At 35.9% G+C, this 13455-nt stretch overlaps 1 protein-coding gene across 11 annotated transcripts in view; it reads right to left on the minus strand.

The window, feature by feature from the left end:
• CNKSR2 (connector enhancer of kinase suppressor of Ras 2) overlaps positions 1-13455 on the minus strand; it is a 205897-nt gene that overhangs the window by 95139 nt on the left and 97303 nt on the right. For 7 of the 11 annotated variants that reach the window (XR_005849329.2, XR_005849332.2, XM_425567.8 and 4 more), the window contains exon 9: positions 1447-1593. The exons of the other annotated variants lie outside the window; for them this stretch is intronic. Coding sequence is in view for 5 of the 7 variants with exons in the window: in XM_425567.8 (XP_425567.4) it covers positions 1447-1593 (147 nt within the window). In the remaining 2 variants the exon portion in view is untranslated. The remainder of the gene's footprint in view (positions 1-1446; positions 1594-13455) is intronic. 11 annotated transcript variants of the gene reach the window in all.

The following is a 13455-nucleotide window of genomic DNA, read 5'->3' on the forward strand; positions in this document are numbered from 1 at the left end:
TCCAATTTCTTCTCACCCTTTCGATTCAGTTGCCTACTTACTAAGATCAATAGCTTGTCTCACAAACTTCTGCTGTGTGATCTTCAGTGGAATGATTCTAGAGGCAAATGATAAACTGAAGTTTACAAACTGAACCTAACTCACCCAGAAAGGATACAGACTGAAAGCATTTGATCTCATTTAAAGCAGTGAAGCAATTATGTGCATTTTTCATTGTACTTATATTTTCACTAAAGCTATGATAAAAAGCATAGCCTTCAAGTATGGACATTCATACACACTTATCATGCATACAGATCAGCAATTTTGTTTAGACACTCATATGATATTTTTGGTTTAATGTTTATGTTACAGATATTGCCAATACTTTATATTTGAAAGACCAAGACATCCCAATCTTTTATAACCTTATTCAGTTCGACAGACAATGAGGTAGTCAATCATGATAAAAAAAATGTATAAAAATACATAGTTGAAAGAAGTTCTTTGAGATATTAGTTCATTTTATGAATCTGCTATTATTTTAAATGGCAAACACCACAGCCATTAGCAGTGGCATTTCCACATCTCATTTTCCTTTCTCCTGAACTATTCAAAGGATTTTTCTCTCTCAAATGTACTTACTTTTAGATTAAACTTTTTATTGTGGCAATAAAGATGTACTGAAGAATGCATTCGTTATGCAAAGAAAATAAAATTCTAAACATTGCCCTATCTGAACTGAATTAAAAAAAAAAAGGGATTATTTTTAAGTTCCATCTGTTGGTTACATGACTTCATCAGTCCGGAGATAACTTTTATTTCCTAGAGAAATCCATCACATTGACATTTTATCCTAGAGTGAAACATGAAAGCTTTAATGAAACCATCCCATGCCTTTCAGCACATCACAGGCTTACTAAAAATAAAGATCCAGCTGGTCATCCTGTACTAAATCCATATGCAATGGTTCCTTCACAAGGAAAACTCTGACAAACATGCAGATTTATTTATATGGGCAAATTGTGCTGGTCATGTGTTTTGTTGAAGAAAATCACTGCACACATTTTCCTACAATTCCATGACAGAACAAACTGAGGACTAAAGATCACTACCATCTCTCTTTGTTTGAGGTTATATTGTACAAAGAGCTTAACATGACGACAAACTAAAATCTGTAAGTTCCTTAGGTATGCTTTCTTCCCTATGGCTAGAAAACTTTTGGGGGCTACTTTTTTGCCTTGCAAAGCACTGTGCTGATTAATTCTGAACTTTGAAAAGTTCTACTAACAGGTTTAATTTCGGTTGAGCCTATGAGAACAAACTGCAGAGAAATCATTTCAGAAACAATTTTTCAAAGCATACAAGAGTAAATCCATATGCTGCTGAGATGAAGCACAATAAAGCATCACTGAGATAGTGTATAGCTAAAATGATGGTGTATGACTTATGATTAAGCTTCATTACCTGCAGAGCAAGGGGCTTCCATCTCATATTTTTCAGTAAAGCTGGTGCTGAGGTAAGCATGCTCTGAGGTCGCTTTTTCAAAGTTAAGATAACACCACTCGGATCCTCTCGTAGTGCATTCACCAAATTTTTCAACTGCCACCCCACCTGGTAACCAGTAAAATCATTACAATAAAATTGAGGTACAATATTCAAAATGTAATGTCCCTTTTAAAATACGATTAGTAAAATAACATCATAGGAGTGTATATAAATTTTTAAGATAAACTCTAGAAATGTCAAAAAAAATATTGCATAAAAATCATGTCAACTAAAATAATTACTACAATGCATTAAGATGGATATGCATAATTTCATGTTTTAGAATTAATGAACTACTGTTACTCCACTGTAAAAACACAGTCAAACCTCAAAGTGTTTTTAAAATTTGCTCTGTACACAGACTTCAGGGACTAGAAGGGTAAAAAGCCCTGGCTTCTGCTCATACGCTTCAATTGAAAACTGAGCATTTTATACTCCATAGTTGCTATTTAAAGTCCACTAACCACATGCAGTCATTCCGCTTCTAGTTGCTTATGCAAGCACAAACAAGAACAAATCTTCTACTCTTCACAGTGCTATAAAAATAAAATCAGAATCACAAGGCCTTTTCTTAAATAGTACTTCTTTCATGATGATTTCAGAAACAAATAGCAAATTAATGACAGAAGTACAGTCTAGCCACTACTTGACTATTAGACCAAAATACAATTTTCCCAATTGAATTACAGCATGTTGAAACATTCTAAAATTAAAAACTTGACTAAAGTGGAAAGCAGCAAGTTTTTATTTCTAAGCAGAGGCTAGAGCTTTCTGAATCATTCACTTTGTATTGCTGAGAAAAAGTTCTTCAAATATTAAAACAGTACCACTGATGGATGGCAACAGCATCGATCTAAATAAAGCCCAAGTTTAGACATCTATCTCGAGATGGATTAAGACATTGCATCCTTGCATCTTCAAGTTTGGCATATAGAGTGACAGCACACAGAATCATACGTTCCTTGAAAATCGTAGCCTGATACTTAGAAAGTGATTATTTTGGTAAATTTGACAGCTTTCCTACCTTTATCCTATACATTTACAAGTGTACTCTCCTGTTGTTTAAAGGATCACAGTTGCAAGTATTTGTCTGCTGTCAGAATTTATGCAAGAACCATGTTAAAAAGAAAATTATAAAACTGAAATGAGAAATTCTTTCCAAAAGAACTTCTAGAGGTGTGAAGTGGTAATGTTACATTATATCATGCCCACATATCTGAAAACGATCAAACAAGCAACATGAACAAACACAATGCAGATGATCCTTATAATTAGTATAGCGATATATGAAACAAATATATTTGTAACCTATTTTTAAGGTAGGTTGTTGCTCCTTCTTTTTTTTTCTTTTTTTAACCTTATTTCCCATTACACCAAAACTGGCTTTGTTTCCTTAACATCACTGCTTTAAACATGCAACTTAAGCCAATGGTAACACATCAACAATCCTGTATCAAAAACACAGTTCAAACTTCACCACTTTTGTTCAGCCACTGTGAACCTACCTGCCTCTTTCCACCACAGAAAACTTCATTAAATCCAAGATGTACTTTTACAGCAATATTATTGTAAACAAATAAACAGGATGTTGGCAACACTTATCTTTTTTGAATATTTTCCAGCTTCCACAGAAGACTTCCAAACATGCTGGAATTCTTATTTTCAGTCCCCTGTATTAGGGATATGGCTATTATACTTTGAATATAATTAAACACAAACATAGTCAAGTTTAGCTCAATACCTACATTCTGCTGAAGTCTCCATCCTCTTTAAATAGCACTGAAACCAAGTTTCTGCAAGTATAAGCTTTGTGCCTTAATATCACGATTTCATAAAAAATACAACACTGTTTTCAGAGACTTCCACTGTTGATTAGAAACAATCTATTACCTACAGTTTCATAGCATTACACTGGGCATCCATGTGGTTTCATTTGCACTGTGCTACCCAAAAGAAGAATTAGAAGCCCACAGTTCATGTAAGGTATTTCTGTTTGTAAGCTACCGATGCCTAATATAACTGAAGACAGGCTTATGGAGAGGAATACTTCTACTGAATAAAGAAGCACGGGGAGCCTGGAGGAGCACATGATGTGACCCTAGCTACAGAATCAGGCTGCAAGGTTCTTGCCATTTAAGTTGGTAGGATGCTGCATGGGAAAGCTGTGCTTTAAAGCCATCTGTTTCTCACTGAAACAGCCAGAGAGACATACATAAAATTGGTTTCTCTTGCTAGTAGCTTTTAAACTATTTTAAATGCAAGTTCATACTTTGCAGAGATAAACAACATTGTGTATTTCAACTAGGCTTTACACTGCTATAAATGGAAGATTATCTAGTCTCTTTATGAGAATTAGGGGGATTAAAGTAAAAAAAAATCACTTCAAAGCATTAGATCTGATGTATTTAATTTAGAAGCTCATGAATATAAACAATTTTACTTAATTTTCTTAGGAAATCTCTGAGTTTACTACGAATTTCAAATGACGTTCATCCTCTCTTTTTATTTGGTTTCCTGACAGGAACTTTCTGGCAGGTTCAGGCAGGCAGTCCTTGGCGTGTTTTTCATCTTCTGAATAGAAATGATCATATGGGTCTAAGAGGAACGACTAACATAAGAGAATGTCCAAAATCAACTGAAAGAAGCTGGTGTGCAGGAAGGAGGCATGGTCTTCTTTTCCCACACTGTTTAGATTCCATCAAAATTCAGTTTGATAGCGACTATACAAAAGCAATTTTATATGAGGTTAGGCTGCTAAGAGGAAAAGGCAACGAATATATCTGCAACTGAAAATGTTTTTCCAGAAATTTGCTTTAGAGATATGTAATCTAAACTTCTTTCTAAGTACGATTTGAATTTATTCTCTCTGGCCTCTCCTCAGGATCTTCAGCTTTCTCATTACCATCACAGCTGTCAATTCTCAACTTCTAATCATCAAGATTTTTTGGCACAGCTTTTAAAGTCCCTACCACATCCTATATCCTGCCCACATACTGCAAACACAGACAGTAATAGGAAAGTTTCCTCACTTGTTTGGGAGCTGAAGAGAGGATTATTTTCCAGGTCACCTTTCTCGAGAAATTTATTTTTTAATCAGGGAACGATACTGGCCAAGTACTCAGTTATAAGGATGAAGAAAGTCCCTGTTGTTAAATTGCATGTCATCAAAAAAGCTGTGGCCAGATGTTTCTTCAGTGGCAGCCTAAACCCAGCCTTGTGTTATGCTGTGCTGTGCCTGAGTCCCCCACTGGGCTACCAGCACAGCTCAGCACTGAGTGCAGGGAGGGGGTTTGGAGGAAGATGGAGGAGGACGAATATATACTCAAGGAGCAGCAACAGAAAGTAAACACAAAGATGGGGGAACTTGGAGAAGAGATATAGGAGAGAGCACCACAGGTTGACATGAGTGTAGGTGCCCTTAGATGCATTACTAAATAAACTACAGTCTGAAAAAAATCCAGAAAAGATTGCTGAAGGAGACTACAGAGCTGCAGCAGCAATTAAAAGCAGCATGTAAATCTAATGCAGACTGAAACTACATCATTTGGGGGTGGAATTATAGTAAAATGATAAACAGAACAGAATCCACACTTTTACAAGCATATTCCTATTCAAAGGGCCACCAGAATCCCATGAAAGTCCATGTCAGACTTTCCGCTTCCATGAAAACTGTTTTTTTTTTCCCCCCAGTTATGTTAATTCATTCCTGAATTGCAGATTTGTAAAAAGGGAAAAGTACTAATATTTCTACACTTTTTCTTTAAAAGTAATATTTTCCTGCTAAATATAAACTACAAAGCAGTGTGCTATTATATTGCTAAGAAAATACGGAAAATCCATTCTGCCATTTAATTTTAAAAGTTACTAGAACAGAAAGGTAATAAAAATTCTTATTCTTTCAGTTCTTGTTGTAAGTGGAATGCAGCCAGAGCTCTTTGACGTATCAACCACTACAAGATGCAAGCTTTAATCATTTTTGAGCTAATATGAATAGAATTTCTAGGAGGAAAGCATATTCACCTCAGGAATTGTTTTTTAAAGAAACTCACTTTTGCCCACCTTGCATTTTATAAATAAAAATTAGTACAAAAGAAAAAATCCTAACAAAATGAAAACCCACTGCACTTCAAATCATTGTCTATCAAATCTAGCTAGCTGCTGAGCAAGTCAGAATATGACAAGGAACTATCCGGCTTCATGCTGTTAAATTTGCAGATTGATTTTCATGGACACTGACCACAACTGAGGATGGTCAGCTGGCAGCCCTGTGAAACAAATATGTTAGTAGAAATCCCTTCTCCCAGCTGCAGATGCCTGGAAAGGTTAGAAAATAATGGAAGGCCATAGGTCTTCCGCCTCCAGAAAACATTATGGGGTGAGGAAACCACAGAAGGATGTTTGTAGCATGGACTACCACAGAGATGAAAGCTGTATCTGTATGTGGTGAGAGAAGTAGTGTCAGGAGGGTAGCAGATGTCTTTCAGGGATTTATGCAGCTTATTAGGCTAGCATAATAATGAAATCCATCTTTATGTAACAGTTTTCTCCCAGAGAAGAGAGATTCATAGTACTGTGATTGCATTTACTGTAATTCTAATTAAGGAATACCTCTGCTTTATTATTTAAATGAATACGATTATATTTTATCCATTCTTAAAGAAGCTAGTTCCTTTCAACCTTAGAACATTACTGATCACACCACTCTGTGTTGTTGTCTGAAGCCACAACAAACCAATTTGTATACAGATTAAAGAAAAATTACATCTTGAAAAAGTCTGGATGTTTTACTAAAACTTTTCCTTGTTATCACTAAACTATAAGTCATTTTAATATCCAATTTTGGCTATGTAAAGCTAAAGCTCGCAATTAAGAGACTTTCCTATGAAGAAACTATACTATGACCAAAACTGAAAGCTAAAATCAGAAGTCATCAGCTCTCATTAAGCTGCTCTAATCATATTTCTCTTTCAGAAAAAAATATCTGATCCAGAGAATAACTTCTGACCATATTTTGTTATCTTGCTCTTTTTAAGTATTTGTACTGCTTTGCTTCACCGTAATTCACCAAGCTTCACAAATACTAGTAACACAATTACAAAGCATCACATTAACTGAGACAAGCAACTGTTTTACTCATGGAGCAGCCGAAATTTGAACTATCCAGGAATACAATCAGTTCTGTACTGAAGCTCTGCTAATTAATAGTGCATATCTTTCAGTTCAAAATCACCTCGTGGTTTTGCTTTTGAATAATTCCTAGCAACATTTTAGGACAAATAAATGAAGATATTTGTCAGGAAGAGCAAAGACTTCAACTTTATGTATTTGAACATGACCTATTTCACAAATATTTGGTCAGTGAGTAGGAATGATTTTTGAGGAAGAAAATGGGGGACTGTTTCCCTGTTATAGGATATGGCTAAAAAAAAAAAAAATAAAAATGTAGAATTCAGTTTGCTTGGTTTTTATGTTTCTCTGAAATCTGAAGCACCTTTTCTAGCTCTGCACAAGGGATTCCCCACAGCCACCTGCTGCCTCCAGCATGATAGCTGTAAGCTGTAAGGTTCCTCTCTCTTCAACCAGGGATATAGACCACCAGAGGAGACAGGGTCTGGCAATTTGGAAGGCTTTCACTCAGTCTTCCATCCACACAGGCAATGTGAATCTCAGCATTATTCAGACTCAGAGGGGTTAATTCAGTCTTTCAAGCTCAAGCACCAAGATGTGCGCAATTTCAGGTGAAAGGCCATCCCTTAGGCAAAGCACCATGCTGACAATAACACATGGGTAAGAAGCCCAGTCATTCAGCTGGCAAGAAACCATTGGTGCACTGCACCGGGAGCAGGGAAACAAGGATTCCTGTTCCAATTCCCAGTGATCACTTTTGTGCAATATAAATATAAGTTACACATGTACTGCAGGGAACAGGGTCTGAAATCCACCCTGTGGTGAGCAGGCCCTACTTCCTCACTATCAAGGGTACAGACATTGAGCCATTATGAATAAAGATGCTGCCACTTGGCCTCATTTCCAGATGCTTCCAAGGAACATAGAGCTTCATCTCAGTGAGGCTCCTCAAAGGACAGACATTTCAGGTGGCCACAGGTGAGAGATCAAGAAACTCCAAGGCTGAGTAGGGAAGTGCTGATAAATATGTAATCAGGTGCAGACAGTTTGTATGAGCTGAGGGCTAAGGAAGCATTTAGGCAGACTAATCTCCTCATGGGGATAAAGAGTTAAGTTCTCGAGCAGAAGGAATGTGCTCCTCGGGAAGAACTGCAGTATTAAGCCACCACAGCCACATCTCCCTTACAGTAATTCATTTGTGCACTTACATCACACAACGGGAATTTGAGGCATGCATGTGTATGTATTGCATATTCTCATGTTTAAATTCCCCAAATGGTTGTCCTGGAATTAAAATAAGAAATATACATAAACATACGTGCTTACACAGACAAAAAAAAATATATTTTTTCATGTTAAATTTACATTAGGACAACTTAATATTTTAGAAGGATTCCACAGAATCAATAATCGCAACAGTCTTTCACCCCTGCTCTTTTCAATGTATAAATCCACTGAGATATGCAGCTGTCCTACAGCTAGACAGTGCTTGAAACAGGTCCTTCTTGAATCTGAATCATATGGTGAAAATTAATTATCTAGTTTATACAGAAGTTGTAACGAAAAAGTTAGTCTTTAAATGTTACCAATAAACCAAGCAAACTGAAAAAAAACACACAAAAATAAAAATCAAGCCAAAATAAAAGCCTTTAACTAAGCTGAAAAGTTACGTAGCATCATTTAGCTAAAGGAAGGAGAGGGATGGAGAGTAAAAGAAAATTGCCATAGTAAATCATTCATTATTTAGCCATGAGAGTTCTTCTTGCTCCAGATTCATTTTACTGCTATTAAAGTGATCATTCAAAGCCAATGTGTAGCATTCAAGCCACTGAGGTGTTCTAAGCCAGAAATGAGGTTTTTTTTAAATAACAATTCATATATTCAGAGCACATAAATTCAAATCAAGCAGAGAATTTCCTTGCTTTAATTTTCCCTCCCTCATGACACAGCATTAACTTGCTTTTCCTACTACTTTGATCCATTTCTACAATTATCACCATCTCACACTCCCTCACTGTCACCTCCTAACTTCGTCAAAGTTAATGAATTATGCAGCAGAAGATCAGGCTGGAAGATGAAGATCAGCTGTGTAACTTACACAGCTGCTGTCTGCACATAGCACAGAGGTATTCAAAACTACTGAGTCCTAGCACATACGTGGCGCAGGCTGTGCACTACTGTACTATCAATCAATTTATCTGTATGACTTTGAAGATGTCTCCTTATCCTTTGTTTGCTTTTCTACAATGTACTTTAATTTTCAGCAATCTCAGTTAAAAGGAAGATTCTTAGCAGTAGAATAATCTTTGTCCTTCTTTCCAAACTCGCATACCTGCCCTTAAACTAACAGCAAGCTTTTTAGCTTGTTCATATGGGACAAAAAGTCCAATATATCTTCTATAGGCACCAACATAGCTAACAATAGGAAAATCTGATTCTACATCTATCTGCTGCTTGGACATAAAACATAAGCTCTAATCATAGATTTCATATATCAGACACTAAGAAATTTTGAAAGAACAATTTTAACTTCAGAATTTACTATTTTTTTTTCCCCCACTACTAAGGACATACTGCTTACACTGTAGTTTACATCTCCTGGAAATACAAATCACAGCAACGTTAGTAGACAGTAACAGTAATAACCAGAGCACAAATATATATATACATATTATATAAATAGTAAATATACATGAATATATACATAAATAATATATATATTTGTGCTCTGGTTATATGTTATATATATTTAAATAAGAAATATATTCATAAGGTTTTTGGCAGCATACTATATTTAAATATTTCTGTTGGAAATGTTAATGCCATTTAGAGAACCTCTTACAGCTGTTTTTTTAATAGAAACATTATTAATGTAATACGGGAAATAAAGCAAAATACTGAACAACTGTAAAAAGTGAAATATTAGAACACATCTTCCTATAGTAAGTTTTGTCCAGAAAGATGAATTTAGCAATTGGAATACAAGAACACTACACAAAATACTGCAGCCATTCTTACCCATACATACTCATACCCATATGAGTATGGTCATAAGAATAGTATACATGAAAATACTTGATTTTTCTATGGAATCAGTAAATTGGTTATCACAGTGGCAAAACTGTCAAGGCCTACCAAAAACATCTACAGAAAAGTCAACTGCTACTGCAGTAGAACTACGATTTCTAAAATGGACATTAGAACCTTCAAAGTCAACCTAGGTATAGTGCCCATATCATTAATTACAAAAGAATATTATTTTTCCAAAGAAAATGGCTATTCATACACGTTCATCTAATTACATGAGTGAACTACCAGAGCTCAATGACAATACAGCTGTCTATTCAGAAGTTACAGCCAGGACAGAAAGAAAACTATGTTTTCAAGAGAGCTTTGGGATGCAGGATATGGCTACAGGTTTTCCAGGACTGCAATCAGTTAGCAGAGAGAATTTCCAGGAATTCCACGCATTGGCACTGAATCATATCTCAGTCCTAATTGAGGAAAGGCATCTCTAGAACCAGTTTCTTCTATTACTTCCTCCAAGTTCTTCTCTAATAATCAAGTCGCTTGCAGCTGGACTTCTATACAGCTACAATAAAAGCATCCTGATCTCACAGCTAAGGTTTATCACACCAAGCATATGTGCTTAAAGTGCTGTGACTACACAGCAGCAGGTACAGACCAGGTACTCTGGAGTATGAATAAAAGAGCACCCTGAAAGTGGGATATGTGTATCCAGTTCACAAATCCAATCCTGACACTCACAAAGACTGAACCAGTAAGAAGCAATTTCTACCACACTTGTGATTTAAGACTAACCCTTCCAGGGTTTCCATTTCAAGGCATGGGTTTAAAGATTTCAGATAAGCTAAATAAGTGGTGTGACTTCAGGTACAAGCAGTCATGTATTTTTGTTATCATCTGGGAGACAGGTACCTGCTGAAAGGCACAGAGTTGCTTTCTGTTGCAATTGACCTAATTCCACTGGCTTGTGGCACAGGTGTGCAGTTAAGTGTGAGAATTTCATGTGGAAAGAGCAAAGGGAAATTATTTAAAGTTCAGTAGAAACAAGATGCAGTGTGTGTTGGCCAAGCTTATGGTGCTCTGTCTAACAGGTGCAACCATGACCCATTTGTTGCTTAATTTGTCGTGACAGAGTTCAAAGCGCAAGTGAATGGCACTGCATACTTTTTACATAAAAATAAGGCTGCACTAAGCAAAGCAGAATGTGCATTTCATATGTCAACTTTGAACAAGCCCCAGAGATAAACTGAAGACATTCATCAGAAAAGAACAACCAGAACTTCTGCTACTGAATGGTACTGCTCAAGTTCCACTGGTCTGAGAAGAAGCATGGGGCAGTTCTCCAAGAAAAGATGTTTTATCCATGAAGCCTGAGCATCCTTTCTCCCTGGAGAGTATTTTTTGGAAAGCACAACATAATTCATCTGCATTAGTCAAACTTTTTTTTTTTTCTCTCTCTCTCTCTCTCTATTTCATCTATACTAATATAAAAAAGTTTGATTTGCATTCATCATGGGAAAATAAAATAATCTTCCCCTACACATTCAATTTCTGCAATATCACACTTCTGACATTTGGGATATAAAATAATACATTTATGTCTGTGTTTGCACATCTATGTAAAAAAGAGATCATGAATAACATCACATGATCTCAACATAAATTCCAACATGTTTCATTCTGAGAGGACCACAACAATTCAGTTCCTTTATCAGTACTGTGCATCAGTGATGAAGCAAGAATAAAGAACTGAACTGAAAAATTGAGAGGGAGTTTGGAGGACAGACTACAGTTGCCAAAAATCACACTATGGTCCTCATATCCTGACAAACTACAGAGAGCTGAGAAGAGAGCCCTGCAGAGAACCAGATTATTTCCATAAAGACATCCATCAACCTATCTGAGTAGGCCTAAAAAGCTTTTAGCTGTAAATCCCACTTACTCTTAAAATCAAATATTCCTGTTAACATTTATCAAATCATTATAAACAGAGGAAGCCTGAGGATTTGGAAAGAATTACAATCATGGTCCAGGAGATACAATTTTATCTCATCATCCATAAAAACACATGCATAAGAGCAATACAAGGAAGTTGAGGACAAGGCATATTTCTTTTGAATATTTACAATTTTGCTGCATTGTTTCATTATTCAAGTCAAGCATCATAAAAGAATAAAAATATTAGTTTAAATGGAAGCTGTTTTGTAAGGTTTCAAACATTTGACATCAAAATCTCAGACTCAGGTTGCTTTCCCCTCTGCTGTCCCCTCCCTTGCATTTTCCAGATCACTTTTCCTCAGAGACTCATTAGACATACTGTTTCCTTCAAAGCCAAGCTAACAAGATCTTGTAGGAAATACCTGTATTCAAAAAAAACCAAGAACAGATTTGAAAAAAAAAAATACTGCAAAACAATGCAGAAAAACTGAATAAATAGAAATATCTGCAACATTTCTGTAAAATTCTAAGATAGTTTTTATGGTTTGCTTTTCTGTAAATGAAATGGTATCCATTCCAAAATTCATTTCATAGGCATATAGTCCAGAGTTTCAGATGTGCCTCAAGTTCAGTATTTCCTATCAGCTGGAATTTGCTAGTTCCCTACAAAGCCTGAGTCTGTGGAGGTTGAATTCTCGCTTGAGCATTGAAACTTGTTCCTTTCTTTTTCTATGCAAGGATTAAGTTAGGATAAGATCTGGAAAGACTTCATACTCTTCCCATATGCTTTGCTTTACAGAAATGCAAGATCCAGTCTTGTAAATATATCCATAATGTTTCAGATGAATTTTAGTAACATCTCAAAGTTTTTGAACTATAAATGCAAAAACAATTTCAGCAACCAACTCCTTCTAACCTGGCTTGGTTCTCAAGAGACCAAAGGAGCTCCTACATAAAAGAACATACCATAGAAAAGGTAGGTGTTACTTACATGAGTCCAAAAAACCCATACACATAAAACACAGTAGCTTCTACATTAAACAGGTCAATAACTGCTCATATTTGCCTATTTTGCCAAACTGAACAATTTTTTCCATCATCTCTATTTACATATATTCTACTTAGTTTTAGCTAATGAACAGAAACTGAGGAAATCCACATTGATCGTGCCATATCGTAAGTCTATGAAATCCATGCCATATCATACTTGTATTAAGGTATAAACAACATGCAAAAATTTTCTCCTAAACATAAAAGTTATTCATAGGAGATGACACAACAACAGCCTGCCATTCAGGAATCCTGCTTCTCAGCGTATACCTCATGGTTTCTGCTGTCAATATTTTCTGCACAGACTTATCACTGATGCAATCAGAGAGAATACTGCAAACAGTAATAACTCATGTTTCTGCACTTTCAGTTGACTAAAAGGAAGAGCACCTTGAGGCAAAATACACCCCTGAATTATATATGGGAAGAAACGTGAGCATTGAAGTACATTGAAAATTCTGAACTGCCTCAATAACTCCTTTTAGTTCGCCTTGGAACTGTTTTAGAAAGCCAGGCTTTTAAAGGAGATTAAGGATGGAATTTACATGAAAGTTTAAGGGAATGCAGTCCTTTGAATTCTAATGGAAGAGCTGAGCCTTTAGTTACAGAGCTACATAAAACACTAACCTGCAAGATAAAACTGACAGAAGATTCAGCTATCAAGCATCAAGAAACTACAACTTAAACAGGACATTTTTCTGAACATTAACTTTTAACTGACGTTAGGCTTAGTTTTATTTTTTTGTTTTGTTTTAAAAATTCAAAAGATATTTACATTCCAAACTT

The sequence above is a fragment of the Gallus gallus genome, chromosome 1 (assembly GCF_016699485.2).
Source record: "Gallus gallus isolate bGalGal1 chromosome 1, bGalGal1.mat.broiler.GRCg7b, whole genome shotgun sequence".
Classification (NCBI taxonomy): domain Eukaryota; kingdom Metazoa; phylum Chordata; class Aves; order Galliformes; family Phasianidae; genus Gallus; species Gallus gallus.